Source organism: Perognathus longimembris, chromosome 18 (genome assembly GCF_023159225.1).
Source record: "Perognathus longimembris pacificus isolate PPM17 chromosome 18, ASM2315922v1, whole genome shotgun sequence".
NCBI lineage: Eukaryota > Metazoa > Chordata > Mammalia > Rodentia > Heteromyidae > Perognathus > Perognathus longimembris.
This window is the reverse complement of record NC_063178.1, coordinates 13,605,927-13,633,533: the sequence shown is the minus strand read 5'-3', so window position 1 is coordinate 13,633,533 and position 27,607 is coordinate 13,605,927. Positions and strand designations below refer to the sequence as shown.

The window sequence follows — 27,607 nt, the reverse complement described above, 5'->3', positions numbered from 1 at the left end:
TTGTGCAAAACTTGAACGGTGTGCCCTGGAGTTGTGAAGCACACCGGCCAGTTAGAATATCCCAAGAGGTATATTTTCTTTCAGTGTTACATTTCACACCTAAGAGGCACCAAAGAGTGGCAAGCCCCCAGCCCCCAGTGGCTCATGCCTGTAATCCTAGCTATAGAGGAGGCTGATCTGTAAGTCTTGTAGTTCAAAGCCAACTAAGGCAGAGGAGACAAATCTTTATCTCCAAATAACCAGTGGAAAGCTGGAAATGGAGACATGGACTCAGTGCTAGAGAACCAGCCATGAGTGAAGAGGCTGAGAAGATTGTGAGGCCCTGAGTTCAAGCTTCAGGACTAGAAAAACGAAAGTGATAAACCAAATGCTTTTGGATGGTAGGAATGCTTTTCCTGTTGATTCCATTCAGAGTACAGCATCTGTGAAATGGCCCGATGGTTATACTCGAGCTTTTGTGGCCTTCGTCACAGAACCTTGCAATTGAAACGTAAAGATGGTCAGTTCTGACTGTTATGCACAGCTTTAGTTCCAGAATGAGAGAGGCTGGGGCCTCCTGGGCTTCACAGTGCTATCCTGTCATAAAAAACCAAAAGAGCCAGGCGCTGCTCACTCATGCCTGTCATCCTAGCAACTCAGGAGGCTCAACTGAGGATCAGGATTCAAAGCCATCCCTGAAAGGAAAGTCTGTAAGACATTTTTTTTGTTGCCACTCCTGGGGCTTGAACTCAGGGCCTGGCCCCTGTCCCTGAGCTCTACCACTTTGAGCCACAGAGCCACTTCTGGTTTTTTGGTGGTTCATTGGAGATAAGAGTCTCATGGACTTTGCTGCCCAGGCTGGCTTTGAACCATGATCCCCAGATCTCGGCCTTCTGGGTTTACAGGCGTGAGCCACCAGTGCCTGGTTTGGCCTTTGAACGTGTAAATAATCCATTCTACTTCTGCTTGGTCTGTGTACGCCCTGTGTTGTGACTTCTTCCTGGTTCTTTCCAACTTAACTGCTGTCCTCATGGCTCTAGCCTGCAGTCTTTTGTTGCCCTAAATATTTGTTTCTCTCAAAGCTCTTTCATTAACTTTTTCTCTTTCTCTGTTCTAATTTCTCTCCATCTTAACCTACTTTGCCCTGTAGCCCTGTAACAATAATAAGAAAAACAACACTTTCAGCTGGATGCCTGTGGCTCACGCCTGTAATCCTAGCTACTCAGGAGGCTGAGATCTGAGGATCATGTTTTGAAGCCAGCCTGGGCAGGCAAGGTCCATGAGACTCTTATGTGGAGGTAACCACCAAAAAAGCTGGAAGTGGAGCTGCGGCTCAGATGGGAGAACACTGGTTTCCAGTGCAAAAGCTCAGGCACAGTGCTCAGACCCAGAGTTCAAGCCCTAAGACCAGCAAAAGCAAACAAAACAGAAAAACAAACCACCACTAACAACAACCAAAAAAAACATCTCTTACTGGTTTGATTAGGTGAAGCAACAATCAAACTATTCAAGAAAACACCAGCTTTTCAACCTTGTTACTTTCTCTTCTGCTCAGTGTTTATGGGTCAGGCACAGTGGGAAGATTGACAAGAATGAATTTCTCTCATTAAATCTATCACTGTGAACTTGGCTTTTCATTGAGGAGAGCATACGTTTTTTTCTTTCTAATTAGCTACTTGTGATATCTTTGGAAAAATTCAGATGCCAGTGTGAGAGACTGCTAATTATCTGCTAGTTTGAGTTTGTCCCATCTTTCTTGACAACAGAACCCCTAATTTTTGTCTGGTCTAAAAGAGACCACATTTCCCACACTGGTAATTAGGCATTCCTGTGTTTCTGAATTTTGATTGCTTGTAAGTGGAAATTCCACATGCAACTTCTTAGAGTTATCCTTAACAACAATGGCAACAACAAAAAGCCCAGCAACAACAACAAAAAACTTTTTTCCTTTTCCTAAGGGAACTGTGGCATGGTGGTTGACCCTAGGCAATTGTTTTGGACCCTGAGGTATGTCTTCGATGGTTGGGTTACTAGAACAGACCAGGAGGTCTCAATAATAGAAAATCCCTGGGGATTAGCACTTTAACATGTGAATTTGGGGGGATATAAACATTGGAGTCCATAAAAAGTAAGAGTGAGGAGCAAGACAGTAGAGACTGACCCGACACTGAATTCATCCATTCAGGAGACAACCTTCCGTTGCTGTAATTCCTGCTGTTTGTTTCTTGTGCCACTGGTGCTGGAACCCAGGGACTTACGTATGTTAGGCAGGTACTTTGTTACCGAGCTACATCCTTGGATATTTGTCACTTGCTCTCACACAAAGCTGACCATAATCCAAACTGATTCATCTTTGAGTTCAATTCATCTTGTTAGATACGAGGGAAGTTTTCAAGGTTTCTCCTCCACACGAGATTATATACCTCAGAGACAAAGGAATCCTTCCTTTATTTACTACACACCCTTACCAATAAAAATATGTGAGGTTTTCTGTAGCATCTACCATCTTAAGCAACATGTGGGAAGTTGCTGTCATGGATCTTTTTTTTTTGGCCAGTCCTGGTCCTTGGACTCAGGGCCTGAGCACTGTCCCAGGCTTCTTTTTGCTCAAGGCTAGCACTCTGCCGCTTGAGCCACAGCGCCACTTCTGGCCGTTTTCTGTATATGTGGTGCTGGGGAATCGAACCCAGGGCCTCATGTATACGAGGCAAGCTCTCTTGCCACTAAGCCATATCCCCAGCCCCATGTCATGGATCTTTTTAAAAAAATTAAATTATATTTTTCTTATGATTTGTTGCACAAAGGAGTTGCCATTCAACCACGTAGTTTATGAATATAATGTATCTGGATCAATGTCTTAGACTTTTCATCCTTCTCCCCCATCCCTCTCAACCTTATTCCTCCCCTCAATTTTCTTCATTTTGTAGGATATGCATTGAATGTCATGACTGCATTCTGCCCCCTCTTGCTTTCTTTATTTGTCTGCCCCCCACTTGATCCCATCTCCCACTTTTAGACAACCTGTTCCCTGATCCTCATTTTGTTGTGTTGTGAGTTAGCCTTTCTAAGGAGCGATGCTACATGACTTCTCCACCAGGGAGACCTTATTTTAGTTAATACATCTGTGTATGCTTACGTACAATCCTGAAGTGTTTACTTTCATATTTATAAATTCTAGCTTCCACATAGGAGAAAAAGCTATGTATCCTTTGTCTCTCTGGGCCTGACTTACTTTACTTAACATGATTATTTTCCATGTCCTTCCATTTCTTTGCAAATGATGGAATACTCTTTCTAATGGGTAAAATTCCATTGTATATATGTGTTGTGTATATATACACATATACACATATATATGTGTGTGCATATATACACACACATCTTCATCCTGACGCCATTAAGTGGGACAGGAAAGGAAGCATGTAACTGTCAGAATAGAGAGTGGATAAGGAGACCCCACCCCCTTCATCCCTCCTGGACAGGGAGGTCTGAGTCTAGGCATTCGGGACATCCGGTGGAGGTTGGCATAAGTCAGTGACTCCACATCTGGGCAGGGTGAGGAAGGTATCTGGACAAGAAGGAACATGTTCTAGCTACAGTGATGCGCTGGGCCCCTTATTGAAAGGGGTCATGAGATTTCCCAGGTCTCTCGGGACTTAATAAAAAGGCACCGGGACTTAATAAAAAGGCACCGATCTAGCTCAGCAAGAGAAAGCCCTGGCAGGTATGATGCCCAGAGACTCCTGGGGACTGCTAGTTAGGTGCACAGGGCCCGTTTTGTCTCCAGATTATGGACCATCAGATGTGTCTGATGATTCTTGGTTCTATTAGGACCTGGGCAAAAATGTCCAGTAGTGCCTTTTGTATTTGCTTGGTCATGTGACCAACCTAGACCCCAGATCCAGATGTGGACTAGCAGTCTGCATAACACTGGAAAGTATAAGCAAGCTGATACAGGGCTGGGGGCAGAGGTAGCTCACTTGTACTAGGAACAAGTATTGGACTTCCAGAGAAACTGAGCATGACCACAGAGCTTTGTGGTAGGAGCTTATGTCACTATAAGGTAATATTTTGTGCATTTTTGTGTAGGGTTTTAATTAAAGAGTAAATATATATTAAAAAACAAAAAGGAAATCAAAGTTCTCCCTATCTGAAACTGGAATTATAGATGTGGAGGGAGAAAATGAGGTAGAGTCCTGTGGTGTACAGGAATGGGATATATTGGGGATAAAATCATGGTTTTTAATAATGTAAGGAAATAGTGAAGTCACTAGAGGTATAAAGTGTGTGTGTGTGACCGCTCTCTACCTCTAGCCATATAGCCACTGTGATAGGCTGAGAGTACTGACTGCTGTCTCCACAACAATGGGCACATCTAGGGCCTACATGTCCCATTTAGTACCATTTTATCCTTTCCTACACAAAGAACCCAGAGCTTATTGGAGAAATCGCTGATTGCAGTGCTCTAGGGAAAACATACAAGATACACTTGAGAACCAGATAATATTGGACAGGAAGGGTGTGCCTAAGGAACGGTGGGGGTATGGCCACAGGATTCAGATGCCAGGCTGGATGGACTCCCATTGGCACCAGGAGGCCCAATTTGAGCATCAGTATAAACACCAAGAGATGATGACTGAAGAGATGATGGAGTTAAATAGGAAACAGCAGAGCCATATAAATAAATACAGCAGGATTCTCAGCAGCAACATGACTGCCATTTTAGACAGGATAGTTATGGGTCCTACACTGATCTGTCATGTTCGTTCATATTCCTGATCTCTCCTTACCTGAGCAGTGGCTTAGGCCATTGTCATCCAACAGGAATATATGCAAACCCTATTTGGGACATGTTAGATTTTTCTATCAGGCACGGTGAGGGACAAGAATATGCTATTTGGGGACCACGGGGGCACTTGAACCCAAAGTTCTGTGAGGAGCAGTCTCTTGGTGTGGCTTCAAATACCCATCCTCTTCCTTCCCTAATTCTCAGTATTTTCATAGGGAAGAGAATCTGTCAGCAGAGGAGAAGGCAGGTGGCTGATCACCAAGCCATTTTAGAACTCAGTGAAAGAAGACAGGTCACTTTTTTCTTTGTCTTCCCCCCTGCGCGCCCCCCCCCCCAAATTTTGAGTATCTGTAGCAAATGCCATCTTGTTGGGCCAGTTTTCATAATAAATGTCAGAAACCCATCTGTATTTCAAATTGGTGCTGTGCAACTTCAACCTGTATCTGTGCGGGGTGGGGGGGGGGGGTTCTGGAAGGATTCAGGCCATCTGAATGGGTGTGGATGGGTTGCTGATGAATAGTGGACGTAGGTGAAGGATGGACGTGGATGGTACAGCCTGCAGCGCTCTGGCCTTCTGCGAGATGATGTTCCTGTTTCGATGCCTTGGCTTTTCAGCCTGGACAAGGCCTTTCTGCATCTCTGCATTCTTGGCTGCCTCTTCTGAATGGTACATTATTGAGACGGATGGCCCAGGTGAGCCCAGTTGACCGGTTTGCCAAGCAAAACTAACTGGCCCTTGTAAAGTTTGATCTCGTGACACAGATCTCATTAGCTCTACCTTGCTGTGCTAATTGAACCATTAATTGCCTGACTCCTTCTTCATTTGATTTAACATTTAGCAGATATGTACCACGTGAGCATCTATTTTAAGTGATACCATTTCAACCTGTGAAAATAATTTTAACAAGTTACCTGGCTGCGGGGGCGGGGGTTAAACACAGTTTTGACACGTTTCCTGACTGTGATTTTCTTTTTCTGTTTTCTTTTTACAGTCTCCTTATCTCATATCACGCAGCTTGTCCTCAGTCACAACAAGTTAACAAGTAAGTTCACTTTCTTCTGTGTTCCCTAGTGTCTCACTCTTAGGTCATTTTATGGGATTTTCTGTTGCTGTTTCCTTTAAAGAAACTAAGGAGACAAATGACTATTTGGAGGAAACTTAAAAGCTTAGTTAGGTGACAACCAGGAATCCATGAGCAAGATATCTTGTCTTCCTGTATTTTGTACTTGGTTCTACTTTGAGAATTCTTGTCTATCTTGTGTATAAACTTCAGAGAGCAAACAGTTCCATTTAGGGATGGGAAGTGCTGTGCAGACTAGGACTGTCTGGGAATTGCTTAGCATTTCATGACAAAAACTTTGCCAAGTGGGCTGGGAATATGGCCTGGTGGCCAGAGCGCTTGCCTCCTACACATGAAGCTCTCGGTTCGATTCCCCAGCACCACATATATGGAAAACGGCCAGAAGGGGCACTGTGGCTCAGGTGGCAGAGTGTTAGCCTTGAGCCGGAAGAAGCCAGGACAGTGCTCAGGCCCTGAGTCCAAGGCCCAGGACTGGGGAAAAAAAAAAAAAAAACTTTGCCAAAAATATGGAGCCGGTGTGATGGCACACACCCGTAACCCAGCTACTCTGGAGGCTGAGGCAGGAGGAGCACTGGAGCCTAGGAGTTGGAGACTTGCAACAGAGTGAGACATTGATCTCAAAAGCAAAACAATCTTTCATTTTTAAAGGAGTAGGTATTTTTATCTAATAATCATACTACCTTTATAAATGGCATGCTTATTATAGAATATAGGTAAAAGGAGATAGACAAAATTTGTCATAATCCTGCAGTACAAAGATGATCATAGTTAATATTTGGGATAAAGAACTTCTTACAAGTAAACAAAAACAAATAAAATTAAAAAGTATATGTGTATTAGAATTGTTATATTCATTGTTCCGAAGGAAAGAGTTAAGCATTGAATATTCATTTCTTCCTTACTTGATAAGGGGAAAATACCACACAATTGTATAAATCGCGTGCATTTTCAGTTGCATTTCTCAAACTTTTAGACTGGGTTTCCCCTCTCGTTCTCTTCTACCCCCACCTAAAAAAATTCTCTCAGACATCAGTAGAGTTTTGGTATGGTTAACATGCAGTAGAATTAATTTCTGTTTTAATATGATAAGTAAATGATGGTCCCTTTGATTCTTAGGGCACAGAGTTTAACGACAGCGAGCCTCTCTGCTTTCTCCTTCCTAATTGACTGTCACTTCTGTGGTGCTTGCCGTATTTCCTGCAGACTTGAATGATTTTTCTAATCATGTGGCAAGAATCTGTTCGGGGAGCTTTCCCAGTCCAAGGATGGCAAGCAGAATGTCATGTTGTGAATTTGTGTGTGTGTGTGTGTGTGTGTGTGTGTGTGTGTCTATGTGTGTGTATGTGTATTACACATAGCTCAGAGCGATGTCATGGAGCTGTTGATGGTGGAGAATTAGGAACTGACTGTGAACGATGCCCTCAGGTTTTAGGAACAAGCAGATTAGCGCTTTGTTAGCCTCCAGTACCTGATCCTTGAAAAAGACAAAGGGAATGATTGTCCCGTTTAAGTAGAGATAGCCATGAAAGCTGAAAGTGAGAGACCCTTCCCTCCCCTCTGACACCTTTAGGGTAACTTCTGCTCACAAGTAATACATTGCTAGTCTTACTGTTTTCTTAGCCTTCTGGAGACCCTAATTCCAGATCCCAGGCAATTCATGTTGGTTTTTGAAGAGTGGATGACAGGATGTCTAAATTCCCCAAGACTTTTCGAACAGAAATCCCTGACCATCTCCATTACCCAAGCCTTGCTTGGTCGCGCAGCTTTACCAGTGTTAGAGAGCATTTGTAGCTTTTAGGGATCAAAACCACTTACAATTAATTTAGCAGGAACACCAACTCGGCTTTGTTTCTATTACAGCATTCATTGATCTACCTGGTCTCGTGTGTGTGTGTGTGTGTGTGTGTGCGCGCGTGTGCGCGCACGCGTGCACACGCACACACACTTGTGCTTGCGTGCAGGTATTTGTCATTCATTTCTTTTCAAGTATCTGCAGTGATACAAATTTCAGGAAATCAATAGGTCAATGTCATTCTCCAGCCCTGTGAAATCAGATATATTGGAAAGGAGGAAATAAGGAGTTTGTGTTGGCTGTTCAAAGGAATTCTGGGAAGGAATTTAGGCTTCCTATTTTTCATCCTCCCTGATTTTTTTTTTTAAATTTTGCTTTGTTAACTTATTTTATTTATTTTTCTCACTTCATTTGAGACGCTGTTGACCTAATCCAGTAAACGCTAATTAATTGTCTTGGTAAATTTGGTTTCAAGCTGGATGAGGTGTTGCTGACACGAAGGTCAAATTAGCATCTTTTCCTATTTTTCTGGCATTTAAGTGAATGGCTTTGCTATGGTTGTTTTTAAGTGTTTATAGTAAATATGTCCATTTGATGAGAATATAAATATGCATTAAATGTAAGTGGCGGAGCACACCCTCCTGTCACTTTTTATTCTAATCAGTGTCTTTCACTTGCGCGGGGTTTTAATAGCGGCCGGCTGACAGAACTGCATTAACACCACTGGGACTCCAAAGACAAACCCCTCATCTCCCGCGTGTATCCTGCGAAAGTATTTGTGTTTTTCTCTTGTTAGGCCAATTACACTCTCTGCTGACATTTCCCCTTGCCTGTTCAGGGGATGAATGACCAGTTTCCAAAAAACAGGGACTTGCTCATGTCAGTGTTATATGGGGCATCTGGTCTGTGTGGCACTGGGCTAATGTCCCCTTTTTTGCTAATTGATTTGACCTTGGTGACTAGGCTGCCAAGGTCACCTCCTGGTAGTGCAGGTGAGGCTCAAAGAAGAAGCAATTGAGACCCCAGAGTGTGCTTGATGGATCCTGAGATTCTGTTAGTTCCTTAAAAAAAAAAGGTTCGTTTTTTTTATTTTAAAACATTCTTGTTTTGTTTTATTTCTGGGTGTTTCTCCAAGCCTCTTTCTTGCTAGGCAGGCGCTTTCCTGCGTGAGCCAGGCCCTTAGCCCTTTTTATTTTAGTTACTAGTGTTTTCGCCTAGCCTGGCTTCAACTGCTACTTCTCCTTCCTGTGTTTCTTGTGTAGCTGACGTGACAGGCATAGGGCACCAAACCCAGTACAGTTTTTTGGTTTTTGTTTTGTTTTGTTTTGTTTTGGGGGATAGGATCTTCCTAACTGTACACCCAGGCTGGACTCTTGTGATCCTCTTGATCTCTGACTCTCTGGTAGCTGAGATTACATGTGTGAGCCACCTCACTTGGCAGTCTTCCTATTTTATAAGGTAGGTCTAAGTCTATTTTCTTTCTAACGCGCTACCTTCCAGCTTATCAGTGCCGGGGTTTGAACCCTGGGCTTTGTGCATACTTGGCAAACACTCTGCCATGGGGCCACAGTCCCATTCCTGTGATCAGATCCTCTTGAAATATTCTTTTATCTACATAAACGTATTTCAGAATTGTCAAGGTCGTTACTGGGAGAGCTTCGCCAGTAGTGCCGTGAGACTGTGAGGTTGGGGCAATGAGACGGCATTGGGTTTTGCAGTCTGTTCTTTCCCTAGGCCTTGCTGCTGATTGGGAAGGTGTGGGCTGGAACCCCAAAAAGATGTTTTCAAAATGAAGTTCAAAGTAAAGTTCACCTCCCTCACACCTCTGTCTGTCTGCCTCTTTTTTCTCTGCCTCCCTCCCTCCTTTCTTCCCTCTTCATTCCTTCCCTTCCTTCCTTCCCTTCCTGTCTTCCTTTCCTTCCATCCCTTCTCCCTCCCTCCCTTCCTCCCTCCCTCCCTCCCTCCCTTCCTTCCCTTCCTTCCCTTCCTTCCTTCCCTTCCTGTCTTCCTTTCCTTCCATCCCTTCTCCCTCCCTCCCTTCCTCCCTCCCTCCCTCCCTCCCTCCCTCCCTTCCTTCCCTTCCTTCCCTTCCTTCCTTCCCTTCCTGTCTTCCTTTCCTTCCATCCCTTCCCTCCCTCCCTCCCTCCCTTCCTTCCCTTCCTTCCCTTCCTTCCTTCCCTTCCTCCCTCCCTTCTCCCTCCCTCCCTCCCTCCCTCCCTCCTCCCTTCCTTCCCTTCCTTCCTTCCTTCCTTCCCTTCCTTCCTTCCTCCCTCCCTTCCTTCCCTTCCTTCCTTCCCTTCCTTCCTTCCCTTCTTTCCCTCCCTCCCTCCCTCCCTCCCTCCCTCCCTCCCTCCCTCCCTCCCTCCCTCCCTCCCTCCCTCCCTTCCTTCCTTCTTTTTCTTTTTCTTCCTCCTCTCTCCCCTTCCTCTTCTTCCTCCTTCTCTTCTTCCTTTTCTTTCTCCTCCTCTTCTTCTTCCTCCTGTCTTCCTTTTCTTCCTCCTCCTTCTCCTCTAACCTCCTTCTTTCCTCTCTCCCTCCCTTCCTCCCCTCACTTTCTCTTTTAGCAGGTCTGGGACCAATACCAGTGCTAGGTAATCCTCCACCACTGACCATATCCACAGCCGGGTTTTTGACAGCCAGGGCTGTTTCTTTCTCTGCTATCATGCCTGTTGCTGAGGACACAGTGGCTCTTCCAGCCATTGCCTGTGTAAAGTGCTCATGCCTGCTTGAAGGACGCAGAAAGGCGACAGAAAAGGGAGAGAAGAAATGAGGGCTGACGTGAAGAAGGGCCCTGGGCGTTGACTGTTGACAGCATGCAGTAGACAGGCCTCCAGACATGGCGTGCAGTAGACAGGCCTCCAGACTTGGCGTGCAGTAGACAGGCCTCCAGACTTGGCGTGTCTTCTTCCTGTGGGTACCCAAGGGTAGCATTCGCCCTGTCCTGATATCCCCCTGGCCTTTTGATCACAGTTGAGCCACAGCATAGTGGGAGAGTCCCCCGCCTCCAGCCCTCCCAGAGCCCCCAGCACCCCTTTAACTAGGGGAAGCTGGCTCAGGACCACTAAGGGGCGCTTTTCCCTATGCAGCAAACTTCCTAACTGACTTTCCCTGTTCACTTTTCCTTCTTCCTCTTACCTTTCTGGTTCTCACTGGTCACCGGTCTATTTCTCTTTCACTAAAAATCAGCTTTATATATTGAAATTTTTATGTATTGAAATTGAACTTTTTCTTTTTTGGAGATAACAGTTATATAGCTTCTCCACTAGAGGTCATAATTGAGACACTTATTTTTCTTCCCCACTGTGGGTCTTAAATGTAAAGATTAAAAACCAAGCTTGTGTTGTCAGAGGAAATTCTTTGTGCTGGCTCTTTGGCCATCTCCCATAGGGACAATGTATTTCTATAGCCATTTACATAGTATACTTAAAAAAAAAATCACATTTGTGATGGCTCTTTACAGAAAGAGATGTGTTGCTTTGTTTGATTCCCAACCTTAAAGTATATATTCTGTTTCACATCACCATCGGTTTTTGGTTTTTGATGTTTATTATGACTAATTCCTTGTGTGAGAAATATTTCTTTTTTTCCCCAGTATCTCTACATTGGAAAGGATGAACTTCTATGGTATTTTTTTTATTGAGTATATATGAGATTTTTTACTGAAGTTTAAAATACATAGGTACATAGTCAGATGCCAATTTAAAAACTATAAAAACAAAGGTGATGTTTTATCTTCACATGTTTATTATGTTGCTTCTTATAATGTACCACTAATGTGATTGCCTAGGGAGCAGAATTTTGCCTAGGGTTGAATTCTGCGTGGTACTAAAACAGCCTCTGGCCATTCATTCTTTATCCTAAAGCTTTTCTTGAGTTTTCAAAGTATTGTTGAATACTAATTCTGCCAGCAGGTTAAATGATAGAACAGTAGTTTTAATTTATGCATCATAAAAGTTAAGCACTCATCATTTTTTGTGTGTGTGTGTGTGTGTGTGTGTGTGTGTGTGTGCGCGCGTGTGTGTGTGTTTGTGCCAGACCTGGGGTTCGAACTCAGGGCCTGGGTATTGTCCCTGAGTTTTTTTGCTCAAGGCTGGTGCTCTACTACTTGAGCCCTCCTGGATTTTGGGTGTTTAAGTGGAGTTAAGAGTCTCCTGGACTTTACTGCCTGCTTTGTACCTCAGTCCTCAGATCTCATCCTTCTGAAGTAGGTAAGATTACAGGCATGAGATACTGGTATTGGACACAGTACTCAGCATTTGGAGCAGGAAATACAAGAGATTTTTTTTCTCTGTTCAGCCATTGAACAACTGGCTACTCCACTTATAGAAACCTCTGATTCTGGGTCTGTGAGTGAAATGGTTGGTTTTTTTGCTTTGAACTTTTTTTTCTGTCTGAGTGCCAGTACTGGGGCTTGAGCTCAGGGCTGGGGCACTGTCCTTTGGCTTGTTTTCCCCCTCAAGGCTAACGTTCTACCACTTGAGCCACAACCTCATTTCTTGCTTTGGGCTCATCGTGTGGCGATAAGAGTCTCACAGATACTGGGTTGGCTTTGAACTGTGATTCTTATATCTCAGTTTCTTGAGTCACTAAAATTATAGATGTCAGCCACAGACATTGGCTTATGCTTGAACTTATAGCTGTCACGTAGAATGGTTAACTATCATGGAGACATTTTAACTGTCATGAATGTTGTCCTGAGGCATTGCCAGTAGTGTCTGTGGCCCTATCTTATCATTTATTAGATGATTTGATAATATAAGCCTAGGTTTTACAGCAAGGGACATGAGTTTTTAAAAACCTGTTTCCTAGCCAGGACACTGGTGGCTCAGGGTTTTAATCCTTACTACTCAGGAGGCTGAGATCAGAGGATTGTGGTTCAAAGCCAGCCTGGGCAAGAAAGTTTCCAGGACTTTTATATCTAATTAACTACCAAAACAAATAAGCAAACAACAAAAATAACAGAAGTAGAGCTGTGGTTCGAGGCGTAAAGTACTACCTTGAGCAAAAGAAGCTCAGGGACAGACCCCCCTCTCCCCATTCCCCCCCCCCACCCCAGCCCAGAGTTCAAGTCCCAGGACCAGCAAAAACAAAACAAAACAAAAAACCCCAGTTCCTATTAAGTATGGCTTACAGATGAATTTCAAATTACAGAATTACAGCAAACAACAAACAACAAAATGCTAGGATACTTTCTTTAATGATTTCAAAAATGTTTTTACTGATGCTAATATTCTATGTACATAGAGAAACTAAGACAGTATTTCAAAATTTTATGCATATTTATTGACTACCTACTATAATTCCTATTATAAAGGAACTAAGCATGTGAAACTTGAAAATATCACATCCTCAAAATATGCAGATCCAATGAAGAAAACTAATCAGATTTTTAAAATGTGATAAAGGGAAACTTTTCTGCTGATAACAGGTTGTGAGGGTGAATGAGAAAAATCTACAGTCCCCATTTATTCAGATGACCTTCAATGCTCTTCCAAGACCTTGCTGTTCCTAAGTGTCTGGTTATTTTCTTTTTCCGAGATGATTTGTCATCCTGTATGCAAAAGTTCTCATGCCGGGCTTGAATGAAATTAAAGTATGAGGAGAAATATGCAAAATAAATTGTCTCCATGTCATGAATTCATCTTGTGACAATATCAAAACAGCTTACCCGTTTGCATTTTACCCCAGCACAGATATATTTACAACAGAGAGGCTTTGATCAATAGCTTATTTTTTTAATTAGTGCACATTTATCAGTTTGTTCCTGGGCCATCATTTGAAAGATTGGAGTTGAAAAAGTATGTGTGTAGTATTTTTGAGTCTGACTGCTATTAATTAAACAGCCTCTACCTGTTGGTCCCACTTGTCCAGTTCCCTTGAAAAATGGCCTGTAGGGCTGGGAATGTGGCTTAGTGGTAGAGTGCATGCCTTGCATGCATGAAGCCCTGGGTTCGATTCCTCAGCACCACATAAACAGAAAAGGCAGGAAGTGGCATTGTGGCTCAAGTGGTGGAGTGCAAGAAGCCAGGAACAGTGCTCAGGCCCTGAGTTCAAGCCCCAGGACTGGCAAAAAAGAAAAAAAAAAAAAAGAAAAAAGAAAAATGGCCTGTAGTTGGGAGAGTGCTATTATTTTGGGCTTTGGGAAAGGCACGTGAGGTCATCGTGTGGGAAGATCCCTTGGCCCAGGGCTCCAGCCCCAGTTCACACCAAGGCCATCGGGCCTCGTGTGGGACGTGCTTGATCCCTGGGTGTCTCACCTTGAGTTAGGACACCGTGTTGTGGTCAGCCCAGCCAACCAACACAGAACATAATTCCAGACTTCCCTTTCCAGAAGCCCACTCTGTGCTAGAGGAAGCTCCGTCAAGTGCTATGAAATGAATCCTCCCACAGCCTTATTTATTTGAAAAATACAACAACATTAATCGTGACAGCTTGAGAATGGTTGTAGGCTAGGGAGGAAAGGAGACAGGACAGGTGACCCTGCCACTTCCCAAATCAAAACTGGCCCATTTGGGAACTGATCTTGAAAAGGCTTCCTTTCTTATCTTTTTGTTTTTCACAATTGAATGTCTGTCACACAGAGTTTAATGGCAACACATGGTACATATATGGTCTAGCCTAACATTTCTGTGGGTATGGGAACTAAACAGTGCAAGATTAAACCAAGCAGCGAAAAGAATGATGCAGTCGCACGCAAGGTAAATGCAACATCTGTGCAGCTGTTGCTGGCGTGGCACAACCGGCTGCTGTTTGTCATAAACTTCTTTGTGAATATATAGGAGTGGAAAACAGCTGTAAAATGTATAGTGGATCGGGTATATGAACCAGTAGTTCTTCCTTATTGCTATCAAATGTTACTTAGCCTGTGTTGGACTTTTATCTGACTGGCATCAGCTCACACATCACAAGTGATGGCTTTGTTAGGTTGTTCCATGGCTTTGGCGTCACTGGACTGTGAATGTTTCACCTCCATTATAACCTGTGTGATTATTCTCCTGTGGGAAGTCCACTCTTCACCGAGGCGTTCCATGGCTCATGACTGTATAAATATTCTGTTGACTTTCCATTTTGTAATTAATGTATATTTGTGTACGTGTACATGAAAGTACTTAACTGAGGTACATATTCTTTTTTCCCCTTTGGGGTGTGTGTGTGTGTGTGTGTGTGTGTATGTGTGCGCACACGTGCGTGTATGTATGCACACATGATTATGCCAGTACTGGGGCTTGAACTCCAGGCTCCAGAGCCCTTGCTTGGCTTTTATCCTCAAGGCTAGCACTCCTACCAATGGAGACACACCTCTGCTTCAGGCTTTTGGCTAGTTAATTGGGCATAAGTATCTTATAGGCTTTCCTGCCAGGGCTAGACTTTGAACTGCGATCCTCAAATCTCAGCCTCTGGAATAGCTAGGATTATGGGTTTAAACTATGGGTGAAAAGATACTTTTTAATGTAAAGTGAAACTTATTTTTGTTGGCTTTTAAAAATGTTTATATGTGCCACCTTATCCATTTGCTTATATTTCTGTCTTTAAATAAGGGTTTGTAATCTTATAATCCAGAGTCTTAAATGAAACGCATGCATACGTACATGTATTTTTAGCACCAATAAAATCCTTAAGAATCCTTTTCTCTTTGCTATTTTTCTTTCTCTTTATCACTTAGCTTAGAAACCACTCTGCTAACAAACTTATTGACCTCATTTTCTGCTGTTTTCAACCTGAACTCTGTTTTTTCCTTTGTTTCTTTAGCCTTTTACCTGACCTGTGCATTTTTTGTTCAACTTACCCAATTATTTTCTCATCAGAAATTCTCACCCCTCTCTCTAAATCCTGCCCATCCATCAGAAAGCTTCAATGAGTTCCTTCTCCTCCAGGAAACCCATGCGCAGGTACTGAACAACCCTGTGTGCAGAATAAAACAGAAGGTACCTCCAGGGTCTTTGGACTGTTAAGGATCACACCCCACAAATATAATCACTTCAATGTGAAATGAAAGAGAGAAAAGAACTAAGACTTATTGGACCTTTATCCTGTATCAAGTTCAGATTTTAGGACCTTTATCCTATATCAAGTTCAGATTTTAAGACTTTGTGTATTCCAGTAACCAGGACTGGAAGGCTTTGGAATAGTTTTGAACTTGTGCACAGCCCTTGTCCAAGTTGCTTCTCCACCTGATGATGTGTGTATTCAGTTAAACTGCCTCAGACAAGCAGAATTTCCAGCTCCCTGGGTCACGTGTTTCTCTGGCCCCCGATTTTACCTGCTCAAGGAGAAATCGGGGTGAACTGACAAGGTAGGAGGGTAGAGTTGTTACAGTAAGAGCAGGGATACCCAGGCCAACCTGTGGGTCGTGTGGGTGGGGGTTCTCTTTCTCCGTCTCCCACTTCTTCTCCTTCCTTCCCTCCTCTTTGTATAATCAAGCTTTCTCTGGTATCAGTGGCCTCTTATGAAGCAGTTCTTAGTTGTAAAGGAAGACAGAGATGACTTGAAAAGCATGCCGTGTGTGTTTGTGTGTGTCTAATGTTAATAATCATACAATAAATGTCTATTATATAGGCTCTGCAGCAAGTGTATATTTAGTATTTAGTATACATAGTATATATCTACATATGCCACATTATGGAACATGTATATTGCACACCTCTTTTTGTGTGTGTGTGTGTGTGTGCTGGTCCTGGGGCTCGAACTCAGGAGCCAGGGTCCTGTCTCTGAGCTTCTTTTGCTCAAGGCTAGTGCTCTATTAGCTCCACTTCTAAGATTTTTGGGATACTTAACAAGAATCTCACGGGCTTCCCTGCCCAGGATGTGTTTGATGCATGATCCTCCCATCTCAGCCTCTGAGTCACTAGGATTACAGTCGTAAACCACCAGCACCCTGTCCATAGCACACATTTTGAAGAGGCCGAGTAGCTCCAGTCTTTTTGTAGCGCCAGTCTTGGCTTTTCCATTGACTGAGGATCTTGTGTACTTCTTTTCCCTCCCACATCTTGCTGTTAAAGAACTCCTTTGGTGAGCTTCCTAGCAGAACTTCTAGAGTTCCTTCCTTCCCAGGCCAGGGGATGGCTCCCCTAACCCCAGCTCCCAAGTTAATAAAGCTGTCTATTGATGAATCACTTTGCTAGCATTGAAACACTTCAGAACAGGAGTAGTGTAATTTGGAATGCAATGTGTTCCTGTAAGAATCCAGGGCTTATAACTGTCATCAAGAGAGCATGGCTAATCCCTTTGTTCTCTCTGCAAGTTAACCTAAGATTCGGACATTGACTAATTTTCATTTCCAAAGAGAAGAAATCCATGCATATCAGCCTTTTAGACTTCTTTGGTGACAGAGCCATATTTTCTTGTTTTGTGCATGATTAGCTTTAAGTTATAAAAAGTTATAAAATCTGCCTTTTTATTTGTAGTTTTTACTTATTGGTACCTTTCTCCCCCTAATTTTTATATAATTGATTATTCTCATTGCTACTGCCAAGAGAGTGGCACAATTTTCTTTTTCTTTTTTTTTTTTAAATAATGGTTATGTCTGGGATATTTTTGTTTGCTGTAAACCATTACTTAAGTTGCAGATCATAAGGAGGCCCGTGAGGGGGCACAGTAAGTAAGCAGCGCATGGGTATTTAGCAGATACTCCACATTCTAGGCATGGGTGCTCAGTCTTTGCTGTTGATTAAATAGAGCCAGCATGACTTGCTATTTGTAGAGCTAATGGTGTTCAGAGAATGCTGGCCTTTATTGAGGTGGATGCTTAGATAGTTTGTAGTTTTTATTTTTACCTCAAGGAACATGTAGAACCTGTTAAATGAGAATTTGCTTCAGTGTTTCATAAACTTTATGTTTTGAAATACCCTATAACTGCTGTAATTCACTGTTTTAATAGCTGTTTGGGGGGAATCTCCCATAAAAATCTGTAAAGCAAGTTATGACTAGTGTACTTTTGAACTTCAACTTCTTACTGCAACATATAATTAGTTCATTATCTACCTTGTATTTTTGGCCAGAAAACAAAAATAATTAATCACTGTAAGGACAAATGACCTTTTCTGCATGTAAAATTCTAAAGAGCGTAGTTATTGCCACACAAGTGTAAAGATCCTTTTTTAAAAAAAAAAAATGGAATCATTAAAATGACATTGAAAACTATGATTCCCAATTTGCTGAAGGATATAATTAGTCTAGACATCACAAGAAATTGGGTGCAAGTAGCCTGGTGTTTTCTAGCTACTGGAGCTAAGGATTGCAAGGCATGAGATTTCTGTTTGACCAGGGAAGCCCCATATTTCATGTTTCATTTTTCATGTCTGTTCATGTGGCTACTTTTCATGCCAGTGTGAGAGAGAAAGTAGTTATGCACTATTGTGTTTGTCAAACACTGGGGGCAGAGCAGTGTTTGATTTCCCTCATTTTCTCTTAGATGAGTGCTTTCTTCACACCATCTGATTGATAAGTGTGTTTATATATGTGTTTTAGATATATTTCTAGAAACTTTGTTGTAATAGTGTTACCAAAGCTATGATGAAGTGGATCTGTGCTGTGTAAAAATACAAGAAGAGCCAGGTGCTGGTGGCTCATACCTGTAATCGTAGCTACTCAAGAGGCTGAGATCTGAGGATTGCAGTTCAAAGCCAGCCTGGGCAGGCAAGTCCATGAGACTCTAATCTCCAGTTAACCACCAGAAAACCGGAAGTGACACTGTAGCTCAAAGGGCTAGAGCACTAGCCTTGAGCTGAAGAGCTCAGGGACAGTGCCTAGGCCCGAGTTCAAGCCCAATCTCTCTCTCTCTCTCTCTCTCTTTCTGTGTGTGTGTGTGTATGTCACACACACACACACACGAAGATACCTTGTTGTGGCATAAATCTGTTTTCTAGTATAAGTATGGCAGGATCTTAGAAGCGGTTGGCTGGATGTGACTCCTTCTGTATGATGTTGGGGACAGTTTGGCCAAAGGCAAGTGGCCCTTCTGCTTTTTGGATAATGGCCATCAGGTGACCGCATGCACCGTTGCATCAGGGGGCCATGGCCGTGTCTGTGCCACCTGCTGGTTTAGCCCTCCTTGCCTGCCTTTGGCTCCCAGGATGTGCCTGCTTCAGCGTTCCCTCTTGTTACTCCAGCTGGAAATCACACTCCTCCAGTGGTTCTTAGGAAGGAGAACCATGAATCTCCTGGCTTTCCAAAGAAGCACAGGCACGAGGTCCCCTTGCCCAGCAATCGCCCGACAGAGCTCAAGACAACTTTCTGGGCTTCTATGAAATTAGTTGGGCCGAGTGTAACTTGTACCACCCACACATTTGGTGGAGGTGTTAGGGAGAGGTGGCCTCCAGATTTCATGAGTGGGCTGCTATCAGAGACCCACGGGCACTCTGGCTTCCTGGCATCGTCGGTGTGAACATGGGCACAGTTTACGCCTGCCTTCTGGAGCTGCAGGGCACCCGGCTGAGATGCTAAACATATGGCTCTAAAGACCACTGTGTGGCCCCCCGACCCTGCCGTGGGCTGCACCCCGGTGGAGCTCCATCCAGTCCGTATGTTCTACATGGCGCCTGCTGTTCCTGGAGCCTGTCACTCTTCGCAGTTTTGTTTCTCTGTCCTAGAAACTAAGATGGTCTTTGCTCTAAGAGCCCCTGGATTGGTTCCAGCCAAGTCAGTCTGTCTGTTCTGTTACCACCACCCCCCCCCCCCCAACATGCAAGAGGCCAGGACTCAGTGTTTGAGAGCCCAAAAGGATAGCAAGTGACAATGCCACGTGTGACCATGCTTCCTCATGGGTTTTTGCCACTGAGTGACTGGGGATTCTGGGCTTTCCTACCCTTGAACGTTGTCTATCCCACCCAGTGCCAGCTTCCTTCTACGAGTCTACATGGATGAGCAGAAGCTGACTGGAAATAGTGTGATCTGAGGTGGATTAGATGCTTACCTTTTTTTTTTCTTTTCTCTTTTTTAGGCTCTAATCTCTAGGCTCAGTAGGAAATCTTAACTTGGATAATATTGGTTATTTAAACTTATGTCATCATTATTGTATAAGTGAAGCTTATACAAGTAAAGATCCTAGGCCCAAACTCCAGCAGTTTTCTGTGTTAGGGCCAGACACTTGCCCCTTTATTCCAAATAAGTAAGACATGGTCAAGGTCAGAGGAGGGAGAGTTTTCTATGGGGCTTCAGCAGGCACTGGAAGATCACATGTCAGCCATCTTCTAGCTGTAGACATGAGCTATAGGTTTAAATAGACAAACAGGAGCAGTGGAGGTAGGAGGAGATGCATGCATAACCAGTCCTGATCACAGGCATGGTGGATGGCTATTGGTGATGGGACAGCCTGTAGTTCAGACTTGGTTAAGAAAGACCTTGCTGCATATCCCATGGAGCAGAATGTGACATTCAGAGGACAAGGAATGACTGGGCATAATTAGAACATTTCCTCCCCAAACCCAGCAACTGAAGTTTCAAATTGTAAAGAACCATCACTGGTGAGACAACAGATGATACTGAATTTTTGTCACAAAGCAAAGTTCTACTTGACTGAGCATGCTAATTGGGGCCCCATTGTTGCATCCCTTAAATCCGTTGTCATTGATTTTTCACAACCCATCTCTTCTTAGAATAAAAAAAAAAGTTAAAACTAGGTAGAAGAGAATTCAGACATAGCATGCCTGCAACCCAGCCCTCTTGACTTACGCTTGAGCACGTGGAAGCTTAGAGAAGTTGTGAGTTGAGTAGCGAAGCTCATAGCAAGTGTGTGATTTGGAGTGATTTGAGGGGTAGGAGTCAGCCTTGTGATGGTCAGGCTGGGGTGCCTAGTGGCAGGTGCCAGTCTGTACTTCCATTTCTTCTATGGCCTCAGCTGGGAGGTCACAGGTCAGACTGATGGATAAAGGACACTTCAGACAGTTGTTTTTTGTTTTGTTGCCATTCCTGGGTTTTGAACTCAGGGCTGGGCACTGTCCCTCAGCTTCTTTGCCCAGGGTTAGCACTCTTACCACTTTGGCCACAGTGCCAGTTCTGGCTTTTTCTGAAGTACTGAGGAATTGAACCCAGGGCTTCATGCATGCTAGGTAAGCACTCTACTACTAAGCCACATTCCCAGCCAGAGTCTTAATGACAAGTATAACAATGCTTACTGCTTAGTTATTTGAAAGTGCTTCTTCGTGTTAACGTGCCATGTAGATATCTTGGATATCTACAAAGTATTCTGACTGATGAAATACTCACTAGACACTATGTTGAAAATGAACTATACAACTTGTGCATGGGGATGGGAGGAGAAAACTGGTCGAGAGTGAGGGAAGGGGTGACCACTGTCCAAAAAGAAAAATACTCTTTACCTGACTTAAGTAATTGTAACCCATCTGTACATCATCTTTATAATAACAATAGGTCCTCTTAAAAAAATGCAGCCATGGGCTGGAAATATGGCTTAGTGGTAAAGTGCTCACCTCATATACATGAAGCCCTGGGTTCGATTCCTCAGCACCACATACATAGAAAAAGCCGGAAGTGGTGCTGTGGCTCAAGTGGCAGAGTGCTAGCCTTGAGCTAAAAGAAGCCAGGGACAGTGCTCAGGCCCTGAGTTCAAGCCCCAGGACTGGCAAAAAACAAAACAAAAAAAATGGCAGCCAGCTTTTTTTAGTAGTTAAGATTATTTCAGTCAACATGCACATGATGTGGCCATCTCTGTATTATCAATTTGGTATTACCCTCTTGTGGATGGTTCTGCTGGGATTCATTTATGCCCCAAGCACTAGAGCTTTTCAGTGTGGGCCCTAATACTTCTTCTTTGGTGACTTCCTTCCTTCCCTTCTTTTTTCATGCCAGGATTCAGGCTTGAACTGAGTGCCTCTTGCTCTCACAAGCTTTCTTGCTGATAGTTGGCACACTGCCACTTGAGCCACACCTCTACTCTGGCTTTTTGCTGGTTCTTTTGGAGATGGAATCTCTCTTCTTTCCCTGAGCTGGCTTCAAATCTCAATCCTCTCACATCAGCCTATTGAGTAGTACAAGCATGAACCACCTGCCCCCACCCAGCAACTCCCTTTCTTAAACAGCATGGCTTTCTTACCCTGTCCTCAGGAGTTCTGCCATGCTTGCTGCCTGTGAATAAACATTCCCCAACTATTGGCTGGAAGACAGAGCTGAATGTTGGTACCTTTTGATTTTCACTATGCCTGAGAGACCAACAAATCTGTAGTTAGGAAGAATATTAGCTATGTTTTGTTTGTTTGTTTGTTTTTGGTTTTGTTTTCTGTCTTCTAGTTTACATGGAGTCTCAAAACAAAACAAAAAATCGCATGTATATACCAAAAGGCAGGAAAAGGTTTGGTAAATTGAAAGCAGGGTGATTGTTTGGGAACACAAAACAAGTCCTAAATCACATTTAGCATAATTTGTGGGTTTAAATTGGGCTGATTTAGCAAGAAGAGTGAAATAATCTCTCATCCTGTCAAAAAAAAAAAGCGCTACCTTTAGATCAGCATTTAATTGCATTGGCAGAGTAAGTTTGGGGAGGCGGCAGTAATTCTGGCCACATTATTCTTGGTTTGTGGCTAAATTGAGATCATCATTTTCTCCTGGTTCTACTAACTTTCTTCATTGCTCTTCGAACTGGTCAAATCAGCCTAGTGAAAGGAAGGAAACTTAGTGGTAGCTGGAAAGTGTGCGGGAAGAAAGGGTTGGCTGTCAGGGTAGTTACAATTTGCCACTGTATATGGTCTGGGGAAGGAACAGCTGACCCTGAAGATCATTTGTCAGATCATTTGTTCTCTTTCTGTCTCTCTCAGCAGTCCTGGGATTGAACTCAAGGCCTTGTACTTGCTAGGCAAGTGTTGTACCATTTGAGCCAGGCCCCTAGTGCTTTTGCTTTTGGTGTTTATTTTAGATAGTGTTATGTTGCCTGGCTGGCTTTGGAATGTGATCCTCCTACCACCACGATTCCTGGCTTATTTTTAAGGTAGCATCTCATGCTTTTGAACCATGATCCCCGTTTCTACCTACAGGCATGAACCGGCACATCCTTGATGATTGTCTTGATTGTTTTTTATGTGACGTGAGCATCACTTATTTGCACTGAAGTGTGAGGTACTTTCAATATGCTTTTGCAGCCACATTGTACAATTCAGATACACACGCATTTGTATCTATACTAATATCTATCTTAGAGTTTATTCTTAGTTTTCTAGATTATTCCATGAAAACAGGCTGTTCCATGGACAGAAACTTCCAGAACTAATAAAAGGCCCAGTCCCTGGGGCGCTGTCCCCTGCCATGGGTCTTAGTCCAGACTGATTTCATGTTCTTCATAGTCCTTCCTCCCAGTGAATGTCCTTCTACCAAGTCTTCCTGCTAGAAGAAATCAGGTCCTCAGTACCTTAGGTGATTCATCACACCACAGGCGATGGTTCGAAACTGTAACAAAGCATAGACTGTCTTCTACCCCTTGTCCCCGTGGGACTGGGATGTATCAGCTGGGTTTTAGAATGGCCATCTACTTAGCAGTCTGGAATTTTGCATCTACTTTCACAGGGGCTCCTGGGCTGCATTCAGGCTGGATTGGCAGTGGGTAGACTGGTTGGCTTTCCCAGCCTTCTGGGAATGAAAGGAAGGGGGGGGGGGGACTGGTTTCGGGGAGGGGGAGGGCGACAAGCCACCTGTGCTGATATGAGGCACAGCACACTTGTGCTAGACGCAGTGTCTGTGTAAGTGCTTTCTGTGACCTGCGTAGTCTCATCGTTTGGGTTCACTTAAGCACACACAAGCTCCCTGATGCCTACAGAAAGTTGTAGAAAGACCAAATGGGGAAATGACAGTCTGTTAAAAAATCTTCCTGCTACCAGTTTTTAGCCTTGGATAGTTGTCTTTCACTGTTCTGGAGAAGGGAGATTTAATACCAGGAGCCGTTCAGATACCAAAGTTCAATTATACTCACTTATATAAAATGATAGTCACTAACAGAAAATGGCACAGTATATACATAAAACTTGTTCATATTTTCCCATGTAACCTAAACCATACATTACTTATAATATCCAACACCATGTAAACATTATGTAGATGTCATACTGCATTGTTCAGGAAATATTGACAAGAACAGAACTGGCATATTCAGTATGGCATGCATTTATCTCAGCTATTTTTTTTCCCCCAGAGTTGATGCATGTGGAACCTGTAGAGTTTGAAAGCCTACTGTATTTATTTTTTATTTTTTGGTGCTGGTTCTGGGGCTTGAACTGAGTACCTGGGTGTTGTCCTTGAGGTTATTTTTTGCTCAAGGTTAGCACTCTACCTCACCTAGGTGTTTCCTTGAGGTTATTTTTTGCTCAAGGTTAGAGCTCTACCTCTTGAGCTGTAGCTCCACTTCTGGATTTTGAGGAGTGAATTGGAGATTAACTTTCCTACCTAAGCTGTTTTCAAACCATGATCCTTAGATCTCAACCTCCTGAACAGCTAGGATTATAAGCATGAGCCACCGAAGCCTGACTCTTAGAGTACTTGCAAAGTGATGATGACTTTGGTTTTTAAATTTGTGTTTGCAGCTATCTACTATAGGTAGGGAAAGCCTTTGTACCACCAACCTGGTGGCCTATTTTCACCTTTGGTGTGCATACCACTAATTCATATCAGGCTACTGACTTGGCCTTTTGTGTTTCTATGTAATAACAGTATATTAGACGTCATTAATCTGATAGAACTTCAGTGTGTGTGTGTTTGTGAGTGTGTTTGCATCTGTACTGACCAAGATCCATCACTCCAGAGGCCTAAATCAGAACCTAGGTAGGTTAAATATCTTACCATTTACAGTTGAGTGTAAATTGTGATTTAGTATGATGTTAAAGAAGGACAGCTCTTCACACGTAGCCTGATTTAACAAGTCTGATGGTACCCTCATTTAGGCAGGAATCTGGGTTTGGTGTTTTTCTTCTGGTGGAATGCAAGGAAGAAAAAATAAGGGAATGATTACACTTATTAGACATCTGATCATTGAAAGCATGCATTCTATACTACTTATAGGCTTTTTCTGGGATAGAAATTCTTCTTTGTCCTTTCTTTCCTCCTGATTCTTAACCTCACTGTCCCTCTGATACAAACTATGACAAGGACTTTTACCTCATTGTAGAAGAAATATTCTGGCTGAGTTACTATGTACAAAGTCATACAACTGCTGGGTACCAGTGGCTCACACTTGTAATCCTAGCTACTCAGGAGGCTGAGATCTGAGGCTCAAGGTTCGAAGCCGGCTCTGGCAAACACATCCACAAGACTCTTTATTTCTAATTAAGCAGCACAAAGTGAGAAATGGAGATGTGACTCAAATGGTAAGGCACCAGCCTTGAGTGAAAAAGCTAAGTGAGAGCACAAGGCCCTGAGTTCAAGCCATTGTACCACCAAAAACAAGCAAAAACCTACAAGACCCAAATAGGACTCCTGTGTGATCTCATACTGGAATTCCATCTCTCATCTGAAGTGAAAACAAAATGTGCTGCCAGCTCCCCTTGCAAGGCATTGCGGCTTCCTGAGTTCACCGTGGGCATTTTTTTCTTCCCCATAGCTGTGCCTGCAAACATCGCAGAACTGAAGAATTTGGAGGTGCTCAACTTCTTTAATAACCAGATTGAGGAGCTGCCCACGCAGATCAGCAGCCTTCAGAAACTCAAACACCTGAACCTTGGGTGAGTAGCGGAGGAGGTTAAGGAAGCCAGGGCCCATGGGAGGCCAGGCTACCGACGGGGCGGGAGTGCCATTCATGTTATTGCATGGGAAAAGTGGATTCCTAATTTCTTTTTATGCTTTGGGTTTTTTTAAAAAGGTTTATTGTTTTAATATTTTCTTTCAGTGTCCTCTGTTACTGCGTTATCTATTTGAGAGCTAATTGAGAAGCTAATTGTTAGGGCAATAAAGGGAGTTTTTTTTTGTTGTTGTTGTTTTTTAAAAAAACTATGTTGTTTTTAATAAAATTTTATTTCAGTTATGTCGACCAAGTAGGGACTCACTTGCATGGCGTTATCTCTTCAGGTAAGTTATAAAATGGCTGGGCTTCTTTCTGTCTGTATTAAGTAGAAATAGTTTATAAAGTGTTTTCATTCACTCTTCCATGGATTCTTGAAATTCTAGGTGGTAGGGAGGTTGTACTCTTTTCTACTTCCTTCTGGTGAAGGGAGAGCACTGTCATTTCAGCAGAGGCTGCAGAACCAGGTAGCAGTAAATACTAATAATAGCTGGGATCCATACATTGTTTGTGGTTTCAAAGTCCTCAAGCCAGCATTTGAGGAGCAGGCTTTGTGGTCTCTTGCACAGAGAAGAAGCTGTATTACTGGCCACTTGGCTGCGTGACTGGCCTCTGATGACCCCTGAGGTTAGTTAGCATCTGGAGTGGGGGAAAGCTCCATTGTTTTGAGGTTTTTTTGTTTGGTTGTTTTTTTTTCCAGTCCTGGGGCTTGGACTCAGGGCCTGAGCAATGTCCCTGGCTTTTTTTTGCTCAAGGCTAGCACTCTGCCACTTGAGCCACAGCACCACTTCTGGCCATTTTCTGTATATATGGTGCTGGGGAATTGAACCCATGGCTTCATGTATACGAGCCAAGCACTCTTGCCACTAGGCCATATCCCCAGCCTCCATTGTTTTTAGTTTCACATGTTGGCCATTGGATTCTGTAGAGGCCACCCTGAATCTCCATTTCTGAATTCCATCTTCACTGCCGTGGACGGTACCACCCATGCACGCTTTATCTTCTGGGTAAAGTACATGGTGACTACCTGTTGGCCACTTCACGCACTACTTAAGTTCACACTCTTCAGGGACTGGCAATAGGAGCTGGCCAGGTATTTATCGGTTTAATGGAAAGCAGTCATGAAAAGAGTTGTCATCTATGAGATGGACGACATGCTTTTTCACTACGAGTTTGGTTCAGCCTTCTTATTTTTTTTTTCAGTGTGAGTCATGGTATACCAGTTTTCTATTGCCACCTAACCAGTGACCTCAACTGAATCTTACTTGTAGTGAAAGTGATAGAAATACATTTAAAAGAAAAACCTTATTATTAAGTAGTTGTACAAAGAGGCTACAGTTCTGTACACTTTTATTTTGAAGCTATCTGCCTGAAAGACAAATCTTGGCCATGTCTCAGTCCGTCTTTTCTTAGGTGTGACAGCAAGCAGGCAAAGTTTTAAATGGGATAGCTTTTGTCTCACTAATTCAGACTCTATTCCTCTCTGGTAAAGCAGAAAAGAAAGAATCCTACATGTCTGTCTCAGTTTGGAGGATTATCAAAGTCTTGTCTTTGATTGTTATGCAAACTACATATAGACATCTATTCATCCTGGCCATTTTGTTCATTTATTAAGTGAAAGATGTATTTCATTTGGTTTGGGATAAGAAGGACAAAGCATTAGCTATTATGGCCATCATCATTGCTAGAGTGGAAAGTCATGGCGGAGGCCTTAAGCATGGGGCAACAAAACAGGGTGTGGATAACTTGGGCCACTAAGTCACAGAGAGAGGGTGGTAGGGTGGGGATGGGAGTCTGCAGGTGAGGTTCCCAGCGTGGTTCACACGAGGGAGCATTGGAGCAGAGACTGTGCACAAAGGGGAATCTCAGACTTACCCTCTGGAAGTGAGTTTGAGAGGGTGACATTATTTATAAGCTCAGCACTGAAAGTTCCCAGATGTTTAATTGTGAGTTTATTGGTATTGCCAAATGTGCAGCATTGGGAGTCAAAAAGTGGTTAGGTGAGAGGCAAGGCTAGATAGCAGCTGAGTAACCACTGCTTAATGAGAGTGCTTATGCAGTTCCCCAATTCAGTTGTAGCCTCTGCCCTAGGTTCTAGCCATTCAGCTCTAAAGGAGATCACATTGTAAACAAACAGAGATCAGTGATGGCAGGGAGTCAGAGCTGAGTAGAGGAGCTCTGGTTTTATCCTTCCGACCTTGCAGGAATTGCATAGAGTAGTAGTAGGTATGAGATGATGTCTGTTTTGTCTATGA

General features: G+C 43.3%; 1 protein-coding gene across 2 annotated transcripts in view; it reads left to right on the top strand.

The window, feature by feature from the left end:
• The window catches only part of Rsu1 (Ras suppressor protein 1), a 166,312-nt gene that overhangs the window by 9,556 nt on the left and 129,149 nt on the right, over positions 1–27,607 (top strand). For both annotated transcript variants that reach the window (XM_048368019.1, XM_048368020.1), the window contains exons 3-4: positions 5,761–5,811; positions 25,176–25,296. In XM_048368019.1, the coding sequence (XP_048223976.1) occupies positions 5,761–5,811; positions 25,176–25,296 (172 nt within the window). The remainder of the gene's footprint in view (positions 1–5,760; positions 5,812–25,175; positions 25,297–27,607) is intronic.